Here is a 20,600-nt window from a genome sequence, read left to right as displayed (position 1 = left end):
CACTCTCAAACAATCAATTAATAAATATATTAAATCAGTAATCTATCAGCTTATTTTATTATGCCTATTAAATTACTTTGGCTTAAAGCCCCTGAACCTCCTTTAATTATTAAGTAATTTTGAAGTATTACATGATTTAATGTGAGTGAGACAGGCAAAATGGTTTTACCAAGAGATAAAAAATGATTTTTAATTTTTAAATAAAGTGTTAAAAAAAAGTTTTATTAGTCCTGAATCACACTGAATCTTCTCTGTATTTTATTACTTAAATTTTGAAAAAAAAAAACTTTTTGTCCATTGTTATTACATTATTGATGGACCAAAGACGGTTGCTATTGTACCAACGGATACAGTCCACTAGATTTTATGAGATAATTTTCCTACAGAAGATGATATTGATTAGTTTGAGTAGGTTAATAATAACTTCACAAAATAAAATCATAGCTAAATTTATATATTAATTTTTAACAGAATTGTGGATGGCTAATTCAGATAGGCTCTTGCCCTGATGTACTTGCACTGGGTGGGGACAATAGCTTAGAAATTACATTGTTTTCCACAATTTCATATTGCCCTTCTTCTCTATTCTACACATATTTAGTTTGTAAATGTTCATTGGTCCATCCCTCCACAAATTTAAAAATCGTAGGAAAAAACAAGGATTTTTGATAGGATAAGTTAGTTTAATTATGTAAAAGATTGATAGTTAAAGAAAAAAAAAAAGATTTTTGGTTACCAAATGATGTATTTGGTTTAAGGACATTGTAGCAGCTGAGGATGATACAGCTACAAATAATAACAAAGAAAACAGAATTTTTCATACTTCTTTTGAATAATAAAACTTAACGTTTGTGGGTGTTATTTTTCTATTGTTACAATTGTCTCCTCTAAGTCATATGATTGCTAATATCATCATTTTAATACTAATATAGTCATTTTAATATAAGTATTTTCAATACTAATACATTTCAGATTCAATTAATTTTTAAAAATATGTTTTTTTGTGTGTAGTTTTTGTTTGATTTATTTACTGACTGTATTTCTGTTTAAACTTATACATGTTGCTTTAATTTTAAGGAATTGAAAGAAGAACTTTCGCAAGGTCAAGCTAATATCACTAAACTTGGGCAAGCTGCTGATGTGATTGCTTCAGGATTAGCAGTTGAAGGAGCCACCTTCGTTAAGACAAAAGTTGGAGAGCTCAAAGCCGTTGCTGTGTCGATATCAGATGCTATCAATCAGAAAGCAAATCTATTGGCTGAAATAAGCATTGCCAGGTTTGTTTAAATTTTTTTTTATCTCTGATTATTATTTCATATCTTATTACAATATAAAATTTTGTTATTTACTGTTAAAAAAAATTTTTTTTTATTTTTTAGGGAAGATTTGAACAATGATCTTAAGTCAGTTGATCTATGGGTTATAGAAAATGAAAATGTACTTGAAGCAGAGGTTTCTCCAGATACTGTCAACAGTGTTCTCGAAATGTATCATATGTTCTTACAGGAACATGCAGAAAAACAACCTTTACTGACTGATGTTGGGGAACGAATACATAAAGCAGAACATTTGATTCCAAATTATGAAAAACTATTGAGTAAATATCAGGTTCGTATGTTGTTGTTTTTTTTTTGTTTTTTTAATTTTACTTATTTATTAAAATTAACAGCTGTAGTAAATGAGCTGTAAGTACAATAAAACATAAAGTATCCAACTTAACACGTTATTGCCTGTGATGCCAACCTACGAGATAACTCGTAATTTGCTTACTTGGCTTACCTGACCAAACTTAAATTGGCTTCCTAGACTGAAATCTTGACAAGTACTGTGGCAGTCAACGTGTTAATCAATACTAGCTCTAGTCCATATACTGAAATAATTTCGATAATCAACACTATAATACATAAAATAAAATTGGAAGTTAGGATAAATAATAATGCAAGTGTCTGGGATTGAATTAACTGTATTTCTATAAGTTAGTTTAAATCTATACTGGTTCATGAAATGAAATGAGCAAGTTGAATCAGGTTAGTTTTATAAAATGAGAGGAAATTAAATTACTCATATTTTACCTTAAATTTTTTCTTAAAAATTTCTCGTACCATATACTTCATTCTTGGAAAATAATAATGGAATAAGAAGAATAAAGAAAGATAAAAATTGGGTAATTCTAATGCAGCTTTACGTTACCTGGTCTAGGGTTTGATTGACAGAGGCTGACCTCTAACGGGAAAAGGCAGTACTTAATATATAAAGAGAAAATAGAGCAGAGTAATAAGATGGGAAATTTGAATTTAAATTCCCAACAGCAAGAAATAAATGATATATTTTTATTTAAATGTTTAAACATCGTTATGTTGAAATTTTTACACAATTATACTTGAAAAATATAAATAATAAAGAAAGAATGTAAACCATTTTTATTTTAAATAAAAAGCCCATTTTTAGCTTTTTGAACTTTTTCAGTCATTTTTAGCTGCCTCATCTCTCAAACTCGTGGCCATCAATTTTTTTACCAGTCAGTCTCTTCTTATTTACATCCCCATTCAATGCTTCTAGTACTAAAACAGCCTGACTATGAGAAGGTCCTGGCATCTCATAATTTTTACCTTTTACTTCTCTTTCTTTATCATCTTTGGTTTCCTGTGTATTTAAGCTAAATCATAAATACTTCACCTTCACTTCAAATTTTATAGCCTCATTTATTTTGATCTGAGGAAATCCAATCTAAACTACCAATGTTACGTCCATGGTATCATATCCTTGACATTCAGATAACTTGTTTTTAACATAACTACAAATTCTTCAGCTTGTAACAGCATATATGAGGAGTTTTCTAACAAACCTCATTATATTTTTGAAAAGTTATTATTAAGAATTATTATAGAAGAAAATCATTTATATTAAAAACTTAATGATCTTTTACTGGAAGAGTCTTATGGGATTAAACTGGATTTAGTGAATGACACAATTCTTTCTTATTTCAAATACAATAATTTATTTCATATCATCAGCAACAACGTTTCGGGAAATTTCCCCCGGGAAATTTATTTTTAAAATGTTGATTTGACAGAACTGTCTACTTTTGGAAACAATTTATCATTAGTTAAAATAAATTACGTATTGAAACAGAACAAAAATCAAGATTAGATTAGTAAAAAATCAAAATTAGTCTGTACGAGGAGAAGATGGGTGTGGTCAAAATAAAACAAAAATAAGTTGATATAACTTATTTAATCGTGCTAACGTTTCGGCTAGAATTTCTAGCCTTCATCAGTGCTAAGAACAGAACAAGATAACAACCATTGAATATAGAAAACATAAACAGAATGACATAAAGTGAATAATTTTACAGAATGGAATTAATAAAATTAAGTGATGAGAAGTGGAAAATCAAATGTATACATAGGTAATTGAATAAGTAGGTAAAATAACATAATTAAGGAAATAAAATAAAAATGAAGTTATATAATGCAAAGAAATATGTATATATTAGTTATTAATAATTTAAAAATTAAAATATGGAAACAAAAATAAAATTGAGAGAAAGAAAATATATGTAACCATAATAATTGATAAAGATGCAAAAAATAAGTAAACTTTAACAAAAGAAATGAATAGAAAAAAATTATATTTTGAAAACAACAATAATAATATATGGTGAACATAACTAATAACAGAAGGGAAAGAGAAAAGAAGGGGTGGTAAAATAAAGATAGGGAAAAAGGAGAATAAAACGAATTTGTTAGCTTGAAATCTAACTGCCAAGTGGTATTCTGCGCCGAGAACGGCCAAACTCCGAATTAGAAAATACATTACAATAATGACTAAGTGTTTTTAAGAGGAAACATTATGAGTGGATAAGAAATAAAACGTAGAAAATATTTAGAGGAAGAAAGCGTGTGAGAGGGTGACGACAAATGGCTTTTGAAAATGTTTAAGCAGTGAAATAATACGTTACAAAGTGGGTGGGGGAAAAAAAAATTATAAAAATTACATTTTTAATAAATTCAAAATTAGTCCGAATTATTTACGATATTTATGATTGACGAATGTATAATTGGGATTCTCCTGTAAATGAAATTTGGCAAGATGCTTATTACAATCTGACGATAAAATTGCTATGTTAGGAATTCCAAGGTCCCTTTCCTTTTCAGACGCCCAATGGAATTATGGGGTGTTGTAATAGAGATTTTCTCTCTACAAATATTATAAGATTGTAAAAATGTTTTTATTATTTCAAAATTAGATTTATTTTTTCCAGTCATTGAATAATATTTCTTCATTAAAAAACATTATGTTTATTTTCATTTATCAACATCATACAATTTATCTTTTTTCTAGGAATTGATGATGAAAGTTGAACTACAAAGAGGAGTTGTAGAAAAATGGCGTGAAGTAATTATATGGGTTAAATCTGGAGCTGAAGTTATAGATCATATTTCTCATCAATTGGAGACCAATTGCCCTCTAGAAGAAGTAGAGAAAAAACTAGAAAGTGTTGAAGAAGAACTAGCTGCTTGGAATGATGCTGCTAATACAGTCGAACATCTTATAATTGAGTCTAAAGTTACTGTCATTCATCCAATGCCTTCAGAAATGATAAAAGAATTGTTTAATAAAGTCCATCGTATAAGGTGAGTAATATATTTTATCAATATACCGTATGTTATTATAACTAAAATAAGACTTATACAAGGTATTAGCATTAAGTGTCCTAATTAAAGTAGGAATTCAAGATCTCAAAAAAAGAAAAAAATTCACTATGAAGGTATGTCTGTTAATGCTTTGTTTAGGAGATATTTACAACTGCGTATTTTCATTATTGTGCATCGTTTAAGTCATTATAAATAAATTAATATGTGTTCCAACTACTTTATTAATAAAATACAAACATTAATATTCATATTAAATGTTGTTCAAAGTGGTTATATTCAGGATTAAGAGAGTTCAGCTTCTTTCTTCCACAGCACCAGTGGTTGAACGGAAATGGATATGTGTTATTGTTTTGCAAGTTTCAATTATCCTTCTTCATAAAATATTAATTTATTTGAAAGAGTTTGCATTGCACTTTTTGTTTCATTTCACCTTAAATAAAGAATAATTCATAACAATGAAAATATTTAGACGTGAATATTTCCTGTACAATGTATGAACGAACATACCTTCATAGGGAACATACCTTCATAAGGATTTATTTTTTCTTGTTTTAAGATCCTTAATTCATATTACCAGTTTCGACATATATAACTCCAAAACACCCTGTATATTTTGATACATAGTTTTCAGAATTTGTTATTAAATCATATCTTTCTTGTGCTGATAGCAAATGGTTATTAGTGATATTTAAACTGTTATGTTTTATTCCCATTAGCATTATTTATAGTAGAGATGAGATTATTTATTTATTTTTATGTTTTTATTTTGCTTAGGGCCAATGAATCTTCGGTTTAAAGGGCCCATCCCTAATAACTTAAAGTTTATATTTAATTTATAGTTTGTATTATCTTTGAGAATAATATTTAAATTTCATTTTATTAGAAAATGGATCTATAATTTTTTAGCAGATCCTAACTTTATACTTATAGAACTTAAAAAATTTATTTATAAAACTAACATGTTAATATAAAACTCTTTGGTTTTAATTGTATAATTATACATAATTCTGTTAATTTCTGTTTTCTTCTAGAGGTTCCCACTAAAACATACTCATTAAAAAAAATCTTTTGTTTTCAGGGCACAATTGGAATCGAAAAAAGAAGTAGCCAACAAGTTAGGAGAACTGTGGCACAGTTTCCAACAAAATCAGGAACATTTATCATCAGAAATTTTGAATTCACAGAGTGCTATCGAAGAATTATTCTTAACACCTTCGAATTGTTCACAATTGGAAGAATCAATAAAAATTCTTGATGATATAAATGAAAAACATAAAGCTAATGCAGTTGATAAAGATCACTTGTTTAGCAAAGGGCATATATTATTAAATGAAGATAAGAAAAATGCTGCAACCATTCAAAATATTCTAGCTTCCATAGATTTAAACTGGGACAAAGTTTCAGAGAGAATTAAGGAATATAAAATTGTCCTAAATGATATGCTTAATGCTTGGGTTGATTTTAAGAACATGCAGGAAAATTGTCATGATTCAATAGAAAGTGTCAAAATGACTATTGAAGGCATGACAGTTCCGAGTGATCTTGCATCTACTGCTACATCCTATGATAAGTGTCGCAAAGCTTTAGATACATTAGACGATAGCAAAGTTCTCATCGGCAGGATGGAAAACAAATCACAGATGATAATCAAGTATGCTAAAACATTACCCAATTTTAGCACAAATGATGTAGAAAATAACCTTTCAAAACTAAAAGCAGATTGGAAAGAAACTGCTGATAATACGATGGCGAAGCTTCAAGATCTAGAATCACAAGCAGTCATTTGGAAACAGGTTGATGAAGTCAAGGAAAAATTATGCGATTGGTTAGACAATATGCATCAGTCCTTACAAAGCTGCATAGAGACGCCCTCTGATACTGAATCGGTGAATTTAGTTATGCGTCTTTATGAAAATGAATATCCGGAGTACAAACAGCTTAAAGAAAACATCTCAGAAAAAGGAAAACAGCTTGCGCTATCTTATGATATTGAGTATGTTCCAAACATCCAGTCGATGGAAACAATGATTCAAGGAAAATTTGATTCAGTTGAAAAACTTTATAGTCAAATAAATAATAATATGAAATCATATTCAGAAAGTGAAAATAAGGTAAAAGACATGGTGAAACAGGCAAATAATAAAATTAGCAGTATTCGAGAGAAAATTGCTAAGTGCGATAATTTGAATGGTGAAATTCCTGTTATTTTAGAAAGACTAAAACTTTGTCGTTCTTTAAAAGATGCTCTAAAAGGATTTGATGTATGTACAATTGAAAGCGAGTTTCATGATATCACTAAAGATTATCCCAACTTTTCTAATCCTGCAATTGGTAAAGAAATCTCCGTCCTTCAAAAACGATATGGGGATATTGTATTACAAGCTGATAAAGTCGAGTCCAATCTTATGAACTATTTAATTAAATATCATAATGAAAAGCTATCTGCCTTAAAAAGATCTATTTCCAATTACAAGGAAAAGATTGTTTGGTGCTTCCCAGAGATTGAAAATGATAAGAATAGCTTGGAAGCTAAATTATCTTCTCTTTTAGATTTAGAACCTGGATTAAAAGAATGTAATGAGAGTAAAAATAATCTTCAAATTTCTTTACAAATGCTGATGGATGTAGGATGCGGAAAAGAGGGTGAAGATTTTCAAACAGAGCAACAGCAACTTTCTAATAACTTGGAAGAAACCAATAGAGACTATGCTAAATGTCATGAAAACTTAAAACAATTTTTGTCTCTCTGGGAAAAATATGAACACAAGTTTGATAAATTAAATAACTGGCTCAAAGAAGTAGAAAATAATGTGAAAGCCCAAAGCCTAACTCATACTGATCTATGTACCATATCGACCAAAATCAAGGAGTTAGAACCCATTAAGAAACAGCTGGACAAAATCGAACCATTATTATCTGAAATAGATGAGGTGAACAAACAGCTAGGTGAAAATTGTGACAATACAAGAACTAGTCATCAAATTGCTGCTTTAAAGTCAAAATATCAAACAATATTGAAATCAGTGTCAAGTTACAGCGACAGGTTGAATTCAGTAAAAAGCAATTTTGATTTATACCATGATGCACTGATAGCTGCTCAAAATTGGATCAGTACTTCTAGCAGAACTTTAGATGGCATCAAAGAAAGGCTGAAGTCGCGTGTAACCACGCAAATTTACAAAGAACTTCTAGAAGACTTGAAATCTTTCAACAGTAACCGGGACAAAGGGCATGCTCTTTTAAACAATGCTATTCAGTCTGGTGAGGCTTTGTTTGTCGAAATAACCCCTGATAATCGGGAAGATATAAGAAATGAACTGAGAAATTTGAGAGACTCTTCTGAAACTTTAATTGATCAAGCCAATGCTATTTCTAAAACCATTGAAGGTGCTCTATTGAAAAGAAATTCATTTGATGACTGTTTCACTCAACTTCTTCAATGGCTTTCTGAAACTGAGAAGAAAGTGAACGAATATCACTCTTTACAACCTAATTTGCAAGACAAAAAAATCGCTCTTCATCATTATCGCAACTTGCAACAAGATATCATTACTCATCAAAATATATTCAAGCAATTAGAAGAAAAAGCTGGGGCTTTTGCTGATGAAGAATCTGGTGGAAAATTAAGTGAAATTTTAGCAAAGTATAATTCCCTTTTAGAGAAATCTAATGAATTAGTTAGTGCTTCAGAAAAGCATGTTTCAAATCATGAAAATTTTCTTGCCGCATTGGAGAAATCTCGAGATTTCCTTAGGATCCTCATTAGTGAAGAGGCTATTTCTGATAAAGATGGTAATGAAGGAAAGCTTGTAATAATAGAAAATCTTCTTTTACATAAAGATGATGGAGAAAGTCTAATACAAACATGCGACCAATTGCTTGAAAGTGTATTGAAAGAAACAGATCAAGTAGGCCATGAAAGCATTATTTTGGAGCTTGACGAGCACAAGGATGCATGGAGGCTCTTCCTGAATCGTTGTATGAATAATGTAACCAAACTAAAACAGCTTTGCAATAAATGGGATAAATTAATTAAAGATTTAGAAGACCTGGCCAAATGGGTACAAACTAAAGAAATGCAGGTAAAAGACCAAAGTCTGAAAAGTACCTACGCTGCTAAGGAGGCCCATTTGGAAAAACTGAAGTCACTAGATGATGAAGTGAAAAATAAAGCTGATGAATTTTCATCTCTTGTTGCATCATCGGTAGAAGCTGATGCTGAATTGGCCGATAGGGTTTCAAAAACTGCTTTGAGATATCAAGCACTCAAAAATCAATCCAAGGTTAGATTTAAAATTGGTTTTCCTTAATTCAAATAATTAACTATGCTAGAGAAAATATCATAAGAATTTATTAATGGTCTTTTATTGATTGATCTGATTTTCTGATTGATCTTAAATAATACTACTGGTTCTTTATATCATCTTGTTGAGTTTAAGTAGAATTGTGTCCTTTTTTCGTTAATGAACACTGTTTTTTTTATCTTCAACTTCAACTTTAACAAACATTAAATGATATTCTAAATTACGGAATGAGTCAACGTGTAAATTATTGCTGATTTGAGAAATTAAAGAGTGTATCATGATGAACCAGAATTTAGCTTTTAAAGCCAATAATATTAAAAATTTAAATACTGAATAACATTTTTAAAAGATCATTATTATTTTCTGTTTTTAATTGGCTCAAAATATTATGTGTTGAGATTATAGTTATGCTTAACAATATTTATACTATTGTACTTGAAATAGTTATCTACTCTTGGTTTCAATACCAAACTATCAAAACATTGTGTAATGTTAATCTCAGAATGATAAGTTTACTTCTAAATTTTTGTGAGGAAAAAAAACCTCACCAAATAATTGAGGAAAAACATGAGAAAAAATCCATTTCCCTTCAGTGATCATAAGATTACATATTTGTTAACATCAGAATTAGGCAAAAATTATTGGATTGAAGGATGACCAATACATTTTTATTAGAAAAAAAATATTCACGACTAAGGGCTATTTGAGCAGTCATTAGAGTCCCTTTAAATTTTTTTTTTTGGATGCAGAAAATGAAAATGCTATCATTTTACAAATGTATGATGCCATAATAGTAATCTATCTAGTGATAATAGCACCTTGTTAAATCCATGAGTTGTTCTTCATAAAAACAACTATAAATACATTATTATTACTCAATTTTATTCAACTAATTTGTTATTCGATTGCAATTTTAGTTGAAAATCTACGATTTTTTTTTGTATTCGGATTTTTTAGATTTTTTTTAATTGAACACAATTTTATTCATGTTTAAAATTCATGAATAAAATGTCGACAACAAATTTAGTCATTTTTTTGTTGGAATAATGCCCAACTTTGGTTAACATTAACCTTTTTTTGTGCTGATCAACTCAATTATTAATATCTGAATAAAAAAATTATTAACAATAATTTTTAAATAGTTTACATTCAAATGAGATGTGATTGAATTGGATATACAAAACTCTCTTAAAGTTTTAACTGTGAGAGGTTGGGGTATTAATGAAATAAATCATTATGTTACTCCCATTTTTATAGTGTTTTATTTATTTTAGGAAATGCTTCTGCGATATGAACAATATGCCAAAGAACATTTAGCTTTTGACACAGCATATAAAGACTTCCTCGACAAGTTGAACACTGCTCATGAAGAATTAAAACAGCATAATCAGATAGTTGGCAATTTGAATGAATTACAGGTAAAAATGTATTTTTGTATACATTTTTTTACAATAAATTTTACAGGTTTTAAGAGTGAGAGCTTAAACCAAACAAATCACTATTTTAGGAGAAACAAAAGAAGGTACGAGACTTATCCGACCTGAAGTCAAGGGAGAGTGGAAAATATGAAAGTATTTTAGATTTAGGAGAAAAATTATACAGCCACACTTCACCAGATGGAAGGGAAATAATAAGACAGCAACTACGGTATGAATTAACTTTTTCAAATCGATTAGTTAACTTGTGAGAATTTAGAATATTTAAATTAATGTCCTATTGATTTTTGTTACAGAGATTTGCGAAGTTTATGGGAAGCTCTCTCAGAAAATTTACAGGAATCATTGCAAATTTTGGAACAATGTCTTGTACAATTTGCAGAATTCACCTTAAGTCAAGAACAATTGACTAAATGGCTTAAAGAAGTAGAGAAAGCGATGCTAGCACATACAGAATTAAAGGGAACATTACAAGAAAAGAGAGCCCAACTTCAAGTAAGCATTATTTATTCATTTGTTATATTTTAATACCTTTAAAAACCTCTACCACTAAAAACCATGAAGGTTCTTGGATTCAGTATTAAGTAAGGCAGTACTGTTTCTGTATATTGGTTATGCAAGGATGTGATTCAGTCAGGATCACACTCGACCTGCTTTCCATATTTCCCACATAATGTCTTCATGGTGCTCCAAAAGTTCCTTTTATCCTCTGTCTAGCTTGTTTAGAGCTCTTCTCTAAATTTAGCTATATTCACTGCTCACTTTTTCTCTCTTTTTTTTCTTTGTAAATGATCATATAATCTGGGTTGTTAATCTGTAGGTGTTTCTTCCATACTTGAGGGAAGGATGCCTAGACATGTTGATATTTTTCTTTCCAAGCACTTTTTCTGCAATTCTTAAGACAATCTTCTTAAATGTGTTAGCATGATCAAGGGTCAAATGGATTCTCCTCCATATCTATTTAGCTCAGAGTTTGCTCTATCCCATTTCCTTCTCTTCTATCTTGACTTTGTAGCTGTTCATATGTCTTCCTATTCTTAGTTCTTAGAATCTTAATTCTGGAGTCTAAAACTAGTTAGCGATGATCTGTGTTGATTTCTGTCACACATAAATAAAACCTTTACATCCATAAAATTCACTGAACAAAAGCCTGCTGTATTTTAAATAATCTACAGCGTTTTCTTAGTTTCTTTCTTCACCCTTAAAAATAATTTGGTGTATTCTTTTATGTATATAAAAGAAATTAATACATAGAAGAATTAAATCATCATTCATTAAACTCTATCTATTTAAAGTTACCACAGTCTCATTACTAGCCATAACAATTATGGATACAATAATGGCTTTGATAATTTTTATTTTTATTTTTAAAGGTTAATAATAAATATTTACTTCTATATTTAAATATTATTAAGTAATATCAAAAGTTTAACATTCTAAATCAATTAAGATGGTGTTTCTTTTTATATATTTTTTATAATTCTTAATTGTTTCAGAACCATAAAATCATGCATCAAGAAATTTTAGCGAACCATCCACTTGTTACCTCTGTTTGCGATAAAGCTAAACAATTAGTCGATCAGACCAAAGATACTACTCTTAATGTTTATTTGAATTCGATTCAAGAACTGTTTGATAACATTGTTTCGAAATCTCAGGTAGGGTACAAGAAGTTATATTCCATTATAATGAAGGAATTTTTATTTATTAAACTGATATTGCATTGATACTTGTTTCTTTTTAAGGATCTCCTTGGTACATTAGAGACAAATGTTGACAACCATAATGAATTTTGTGTGAAATGTCAAAATTTAAGGGATTGGATCGAAAGTGAAAAAGAAAAACTAAACCAATGTGATGACTGCACTGGTGAAAAACCTGATCTTCAGAAGAGATTGGAACATGTCAAGGTAACTATTGCTTGATGATTGGTTTAAGAAAAACCTTCCATTTTAAATATTTTGTATATATTCAGAAATTGAGATCTTGATGGGATTTAATCCTTTATTGCAGATTTTAAAAGAAGAATTGATGGAAGGAAATTCAAAACAAACTGAACTCAAATCCTTAGCATGTATCACTAGGAAGGCGACAACTAAAAAAGGACAGTCACTCATTGATAAAGAGAGAAATAAATTAGAAACCAATCATGAAAAACTTATTGATTATGCTAGTAAGTATTGTGATTTTAATCCATTAATAAAAAATATTTCAAATTATCATATCATGCATTTTTCTTTCTCCCATAGGTAACATAGAGAAAAATCTCGATGCTACCATAGCACAGTGGTTGAAGTTTGAAGAAGAGCTCGAAAATCATACTAAATGGTTTCGTACTGTTGAAGCAGCTTTTAGAAATCAACAACCTCGAGCTACTCTTGAAGAGAAACAGGAGCAGCTGGAATCATATAAACAAATGCGTGATGAAATAACTGATCATGAGGTCAAAATTGATTCTTTTGTTGATGATTCTAATGCTTTACTGTCTTCCAGCGGAGTAGATCGTATAAAGCCTCTTATTTCTCAAATCAGTAATAGGTAAAATATTTATTTATATATTGTATAGAAATTAATCGATTTATTTCGACTGAACCTCCCCTCCCTGAGTTTAATCTCATAGATATTAATTTTTTTTGTCACAATTTTCTGGCAGGTACCAGTTACTTCACGTTTTGAGCAAAGAAGTTATTAATCGCTGTCAAAGTGTTGTTGAAGATCATAAAATCTTCAATTCAAAATTAACCGAAACAGATAATTGGCTTGAAGGTTTAGAAGAAAGGCTGAAAAATGTAGAAGTTGCGGAAGGATTAGCTAAAAAATCTGGTCTGTTGAAAGGTCTTGCTACTGAGATCGAACAGGGTCATAGCAGGCTTTCCAATTTGGGCACAGTCGGTGACAGGCTCCATCCTGACACTGCAGCAAACGGAAGAGAACTCATCAGACAGCAACTGAGGAAAATACGCTCGAGGTAATGAATAAAAAAAGATTTTATGTATACTAAACCTTGTGTATACCGATTTTTCAATTCAAAGTTCATTTATATTTTAAAAGATATTTGTTGCAAAATATTGTATGTAGTTTCAAAATATTGTCTTTTCTTCTTAATTTTTTTCTTATCCTAAAGATGGGAAGCTCTCGAGGAAGGAGTAAAAGCTCAACAGAAGTTAGTTGATGCTCAGTCGTTGCAGTGGAACACTTATCAAGAAAGCTTGGCTCAGGTTTTATCTTGGCTTGATCAAATGGAAAAACACCTGAAACATGACAGCATTTTTACATTAACATCCCCGAATGATATCAGATCAAAACTTCTTCGTCAGAAGGTAAATAACCCTTTGAATGTGTTTTGAAATACACAGTCAAAATATTTTGTGTCTTGTTCCTAATCTGAAAAATTAAATACATAAGATTCATTATAGATGTGACAGCATGTTTAATGATCAATTTCAATTGAAAATCTTGCCCATCATTTATTGAACCGTTCTCTTTCAGGCTTCCTTACAAGAGGTATTTTCTCACAAAAGAATTATTGAAAGCGTCTTAGAAAAAGCAGCTGCTGTTGGTGATGAAACACCAGAATTAAAAACTCTCAGCCCTCGGTACGAAAGCCTAATAGATCAGCTTCTTGGTTCCATCACACAGCTCGAGGAATACTCAGATGCAGTCCAAGTTTTCAGTGATCTTCAAAAACAGCATTTGGATTTTCAGAATCAAATTAAGGATAGACTCGCGACTTGTACTGGTAAATTTTATTTAATCATTTATAATTATTAAATTATTTTAATTTGAAAAATTAAAAAATTGTTCATAAGTACATAATGTATGTACATGTACATTATAAGAACATGATGTATCAGTTATATAGAATGAAACCTCTTGCTATTGGACAGGGTTGTTCTTTGAGTATGGGTAACATGTGGTTATTAAAAAATGAATACTATGTACATGCAATAGTGATATTGCGCAGGTTAGCACAAGTTTGGGCGGACCCATTGTTAAGATTTATAAAGCTTTCCAAACCTTGTTAAATAAATGTAACATGTATCAGTTGAGTGGGGTTTTGTTTCTTTTAAAATGCATATGTATTATACCTGTAATATTACTGTACTAGAGCCTTAGACCGTTCAGAGTTTCTGAGAAAACTCCAAAAAAAATTGTTAAGGAAAAATTTTCTGCTAGCGAACCCTTTGTTAAATATTTCGAATATCTCAACTGTGTACGTGTGTGTATCAAAACAAGTTTGATAATACAATTTTATGCTATATTTATAAACATAATATTTGAAAAATAGAAGTTATGGAGATTTCTGTGAAAACTATGGAGCGGAAAGGAGAAAATATGTAAACTTGACAAATTATACAGTGGTAATCAATAGTGTGTTTCTATTTCATCCTTTACTAGGAATTCCTTATTATACTGGAAATCATAGATTGAAGAATTAAAAAAAAAAGTCTTTGATGAAAAATAATGGAGTCGGATTTTAGATATTATTAATTAAAAAATAAAATTCAACATGTATACATATTTAAATATTCGAACATATTTATATAAAAATAAAACGATTGAATATGGTTTTCTCAATTTCCAATATTTTTGAAGAGTCTGTTCAGAGGGGTAAATTCATCTCTCACTGTCTGTATTCATTGCAAGTGGTCTCAATTGCTATACTTCTAGACCAAGACACTCAAGTATTTTCTGAAAGAAGGGGTTACTTTTAGGAGAGGTCTCACTCTACTTGTAAAATATAGTTATTGGTTTTTAATTGTACAAATTTTCATTAAATAATATTTTCTTTCTATCTTACATGATGTAAAATCTTTTCAGATTACAGTGGCAATCGTAGTATGCTCCAGTCTCGATTAAGTAAAGTTTTAGAAATAAAAGATAATTTAATAGAAGGAACTGTGCAACTGAAGGGAATCGAAGATCATGTCAATCAAAATAAATCAAAGATACCCGTAAGAGCTAAAGAAACAATGGATAGAGATGTTACTAACCTCAAGTAAGTGTGCATTAAACAAGTATTTAATGAAATATGTATTATGAATTCTATGATGGTTTCAAAACACTTTCTTTATTCTCATACTTTCAGGTTTTCATTTGATAAAATCACGCTGGGTGTAAGTGATGTCATACAGGAACTAGAGAGTCGTATGAACCAATGGTCTGACTACCAAATATCACTAGAGAAACTTCAGACATGGATGGAAGAAGCTGAACTCAGCTTGAAAAGTTACACTCCTGTATCAACACTGTCTGAGAAACATTCTAATTTGGCCAAATATCAGGTAATAATGATTTTTTTTTTCAATCATCTTATTAATTCTTTTCTTTTTAATCAGATATGATTTTGTATACTTTAATTGATTATACTGTTTAGAGGTAATGTGGTTATTTTTATCAGTATATGTTAACAATAAGCCTGATGACATGAATTAAAATTAGTTAACTAGTCCTATATTTATTTAAGTTTGCCTCATGCTTTGAGAATGAACTATTCTCAAATAGTATAGTATTATTTATGAATGTTTTAATAATCAATAAGCAACCGTCAATTCAATTGTATGTTTAAAATACAGAAATGCCTATTTTCCTTTAGTTAGCAAAATTAAACTTTTCTTTATAAACTTATAAGAAGTTTAATATAAAACCAGACATATTACATAGTTAAAAATCTATGTAATGGATTTTTTTATTATTCATTAGGAGGTTCTCTATAATTTATTTAATTTATTGTTTTCTGGGCTTAACACCAATATATACTTCAACCAGAGTAGAAAGAGTAGATTATCTTTAAGTTACCAACCTGTATAAGCATGAGAATATTGAGATTTATTCCATAGGTCCTCAAAACTAATTTTAATTATGCTTTGTACTGCAATACAATACATAAATTTCAAAGCCATCTTAAATAATTACTCATTAATCTAACAGATGGATTCTTGCTTTTCATGTTGTTTTTTTTTCACTATTTAAGATGAAATAAGTATCCCCTACATTGTTCATTGCTGTTTCATTTAGGATAAGTTTCTCACCAGCTACTAATTTTCCATTGTCATTCTCTATACTTTTTCATTATCTAAGTTTTTTTTAGCTCATCATCCTTCAAAATGACACATTCATTTTTATAAAACTGTTTTTCCCTTTTTAAAAATTATTTTGTGTTTACTTATCTCCACTCAGCGTTTACCAAAAGTAAATGAGAATCAGTATTTGGCTAATTACAGAATTATTTCAAGCAAGGGAAAAAATTATTTGAAATAATTAATTTAATTAAGTACTAATTAATTTATTTGAATCTGGTGAGAATCTTCATTAAAATTCTGAAAGTCAACTGGACATTAAAATTAATTAAACTTTTATTTATTATAATGGAATTAAAATTTTGAAAAGGAAATATATTAGTCTAAGAATCTAAATTCATTGAAAAAAAAAATGAATGAAATTAGGGAATTTAAATTTTTCCAAATCTCTTTTAACGTTGCTATGTTTGCTTTATTAAAAAAAAAAAAAAAAAGTGAATTTTTTAACTTGAAACCTCTATTTTTAATTACCATATTCCCGGTTCAAGTAAACAGTCTTCATCAATCAATTTCCCAGGAACTCCTAAAAGTGGTCGACTCTCACTGTAAAGAAATCACAGAAGTCATTTCTCTCGCTGATCATTTAGAACAAGTAAGAACATATTGCCACAGGATTTTTTTTTTCTTCAGTTTTCAAATTATAACACACCCAAAAAAATTATATCACTTTTTCAATGTGAGCATGCTCAAATTGTAGTTTAATCACTTCCATGTCAGCTCTTTCTTCACCTTCACTCATTTCACTAGTTTAAGATCAACATTTTTTTTACAGCTTTTTTATTTTTTTTTAATTTATTATTTTTGGTTTTGCATGCCCTTAATTTTTGTTGTCCGTTAGTTAAATATGATTGCTTACAAAAAATATATGACTAGTTTATCCTCATCATTGTATCTCACAAAAGGTTTAAACATAAGTATTTATATTTTTTTAATTTCTATTAGTAAACAGTAGAAAATTATAACATAAAAAGGTAAGACAGTGATGCTTACTCTAAGTTTATTGATTTTTGTTGAAAATTTGTTTATTTAGTTTTATGGCTTGTTGTATTTTATTATTTATAGTTATTGTTAAATAATTTCCTTTGTTTTCTCCTTTGAAATTAAAATAATTCAGTTCCTATTTCTAATTCCTAGTAGTATAACCTCTTTTAAATCTTTATTAATTATTTTTCTGGAATTTCTTGAGTATAATTTCTTTTATACATTGTTGTTTTTTATATTTCAGTAATAATACTAAAACAGATTCTTTTGTATCATTGACATGTTATTGTGTCCAAGTTTAGGTTTAGAACTGACTCTGTATTCTTCTTTAACTGGAGTTTTCTGGCTTAAACATATAAACAGAAATAATGAATTAGTCAGGAAATAACAACATAATATTGAAAAATTGTTGATTGACTGTGTGTTATTAATAAAAAGAAGATGTTCGCACGGGTCCAGTCGAGTGCAGTCTAAGACGGGTGCAGTCGAGAAACAACTCAAATAGTACAAAAACTTATTTAGTGAGAGCTAAAATTTCTCCCCACTTTTCAGGGCTTCATCAGGGCTAAAAAGAAGAAATAAAAACTAAAAATATTGTTAACACAGTATAAGATAATATGAAATATAAAGTAAGCTATTATAGAATGTAAAAATATGTGAAAAATCATACAAAAATGACCAAAGAAAATATAAATAAGATGTAAAAATATAAGTATAAATAAATAAAAAAGAAAGAAATAGAATAATAAATATTAGACATAGAATGAACAGGTTAAGTAATAACAAATAGAATAATAGACATAAGGGAAAAAAATGGTAGAACTAAAAGACAAAAATGCTTTATATGCTCAAAAAAAAGGCTAGAAAATTGTTTATAAAAAAAGGGTAATAGATACTTTTTAATTCTTAAAACATTCTACTTTTGCACAATACTACGTAAGGAAAACAAAATCAATAGTTAATAAAATTCTGGATTAGCGAAAGTTTGCTGTAGTCACAAATATCATAGATACAAATTAGTTAAACCTTTTAGACTAAATATTTCTTCAGGAATTATTATATTCCATCTTACAACTTTATATTGAACCAAGGATATGCGCTGCCCAAGTAGGAAACATCAATCTGGTTTATAAAGAAGGCGAATAATACAAATGTTTACGGGTTGTTCAAATATTTTAGCTCCAGAGATTTCATGCTTGTGCATTAATTTTGAGTTTTTCATTTCATTTTGTTTTTTAATTTATTGAATTAATAAATAGAACTTCATTATTTTTTCTAGTCTCTATTATTAAGTATGAGACCTCAAGAAGAAGACCTGGAGAAGTTAAATAATACGTCATTGGAACTTGCCGAACAATCAAGCGACTCGAAAATATCAGTTAGCATTCAACAGATAACGTCAAGATTTCAGGCTATTCAGAGTACATGCAAAGTAAGAATTACTTATTAAAATAATGTAGTATAACTTTACATGAGTTTCAAAATAGTTATATATAGCCCTTCTAAAAAAATGTCTTAAAATAAATTCTTTTTGTTTTATATTGCCATAAATTTAATTAAAATAATCATGAATTATTTAATGGTTATTTTCTTTAAATACTGGATTTAGATATAAAAAAAAACCGATAGGACAGAATTAATGTTATTGTTCTCTGTAATAATAATACTGTTGAATAAGTGCAAAAATAAAGTATGGAAATTAATCCCTAAGATGGGATGAAATATTATATTATTATTTTAACTACCCAAAGAAGTGCTTTCAATTAACAAGATTCATAAAGTCATTATTAATAATATATTTTTTTATTTTACTGTGTGCATTAATTATTATTATTATTATTAAATGGGCAATAGACCATGGAGGTCTAAGTCCTCGCGCGATATATTTCCTAATACATCGCACATTTCTTGATGTGGTGCATTAAACTATTAATTAAACAGCGGCATAGTTTATAATTCAATAATAATATTTCTGAAAATATTGGAATAATGTTATTGCTTATGGCGCAAAAGACATTATTAATAAAACAAAATAAGATTCAGGCATTATTTGGCCTGGGGGGATGAAGCCTAAATGATTGGTATTTTGAATTATAGCATATAACTATTTATTTTAATCTAAAAGGATTGATTTATTAATTTTTATACATCACAAAATTATACAAAAATAAACTAAAGTCTATCTAAGGTATAAATATATTGCTATATCTAGAAAATATACTTTTAGAAACATGAGCTTCAAATAAGTATATTACAGTGATACAAATATATTACTTATTTTATATTTTTATGTATATAGTTTCATTTTCTTCAACTTTAATAATTTTTTATTACAATATAAACATATAAATTCAAGTAAATTGATAAAACAAATCTTTTGTTAAAAAAATAATTTAATCTTACAAATTCCAACTGTATCAGTGACACTGTTCCTTTTTAATGTGAAGAATCTGTTTAGTGTTAATATTCTATTCTATTCCCATTAATTGTAATATATTTACTATCAATTTCTGTGTACAAGGTTTTTTTTTTTTTATTTTCATCAACATATTTATTTATTCAATTAGGAATTAGTTAAAAAGTGTGAACAAGCAGTGGCAGACCATGAATCATTCTACTCAAAATTCAAAGAAGTATCTGATTGGCTTAATACTCAGAAGAATGAACTGGAAGAGATAAAGAGAGAAATCAGCGGCAGTACACAGAGTCAATTAGGACCGCTAAGTGAAAGATTGTATTCTTTGCTAGAGGCGAAATCAAATGGTACAGCACTTATGAATGCAACTGATGATGCAGCAGAGAAGTTGTATACTACAACTGCAGTTAACGGTCGTGATCAAGTAAGTGGTTGGATGTTTTCTTACTATACCTTCACTGATAGTATACTTGAAATCAATATAATGTTGTGCTTTGTTATATGCTCAGGATTATATTTATATTTACTAAAATAACATAAAAGAATATTAATTCCAATCCATTCACAGAAGTTTTGAATATTTATTTGATTAAATGATCCATATGAGGAGAAGAGGAGAGTTGGGGTGCGGTAAGAGATTAACACAAATAAGTTGAAAAACTTATTTAATAGTGCCAACGTTTTGTGTTCTTTACTGACCCCATCCCCAAACATCTCCTCATGTA

General features: G+C 28.9%; 1 protein-coding gene across 1 annotated transcript in view; it reads left to right on the top strand.

Annotated features, from left to right (window-relative positions):
- Positions 1–20,600, top strand: part of Msp300 (Muscle-specific protein 300 kDa) — a gene marked incomplete in the record, with an annotated part of 315,787 nt that overhangs the window by 260,958 nt on the left and 34,229 nt on the right. The window contains 19 exon segments of the mRNA XM_067045109.1: positions 1,078–1,277; positions 1,380–1,608; positions 4,345–4,637; positions 5,737–8,941; positions 10,237–10,380; positions 10,470–10,609; positions 10,695–10,893; positions 11,895–12,056; positions 12,144–12,308; positions 12,412–12,571; positions 12,648–12,936; positions 13,052–13,366; positions 13,523–13,718; positions 13,888–14,137; positions 15,220–15,397; positions 15,488–15,683; positions 16,996–17,070; positions 18,739–18,891; positions 20,027–20,299. Coding sequence (XP_066901210.1) covers positions 1,078–1,277; positions 1,380–1,608; positions 4,345–4,637; positions 5,737–8,941; positions 10,237–10,380; positions 10,470–10,609; positions 10,695–10,893; positions 11,895–12,056; positions 12,144–12,308; positions 12,412–12,571; positions 12,648–12,936; positions 13,052–13,366; positions 13,523–13,718; positions 13,888–14,137; positions 15,220–15,397; positions 15,488–15,683; positions 16,996–17,070; positions 18,739–18,891; positions 20,027–20,299 — 6,822 coding nt within the window.

This window comes from Halyomorpha halys, unplaced genomic scaffold (genome assembly GCF_000696795.3).
Source record: "Halyomorpha halys isolate HHAL.00 unplaced genomic scaffold, Hhal_1.1 Scaffold618.1, whole genome shotgun sequence".
Classification (NCBI taxonomy): domain Eukaryota; kingdom Metazoa; phylum Arthropoda; class Insecta; order Hemiptera; family Pentatomidae; genus Halyomorpha; species Halyomorpha halys.
The sequence above is the reverse complement of the archived record's forward strand: the minus strand, read 5'-3'. Positions and strand labels throughout refer to the sequence as shown.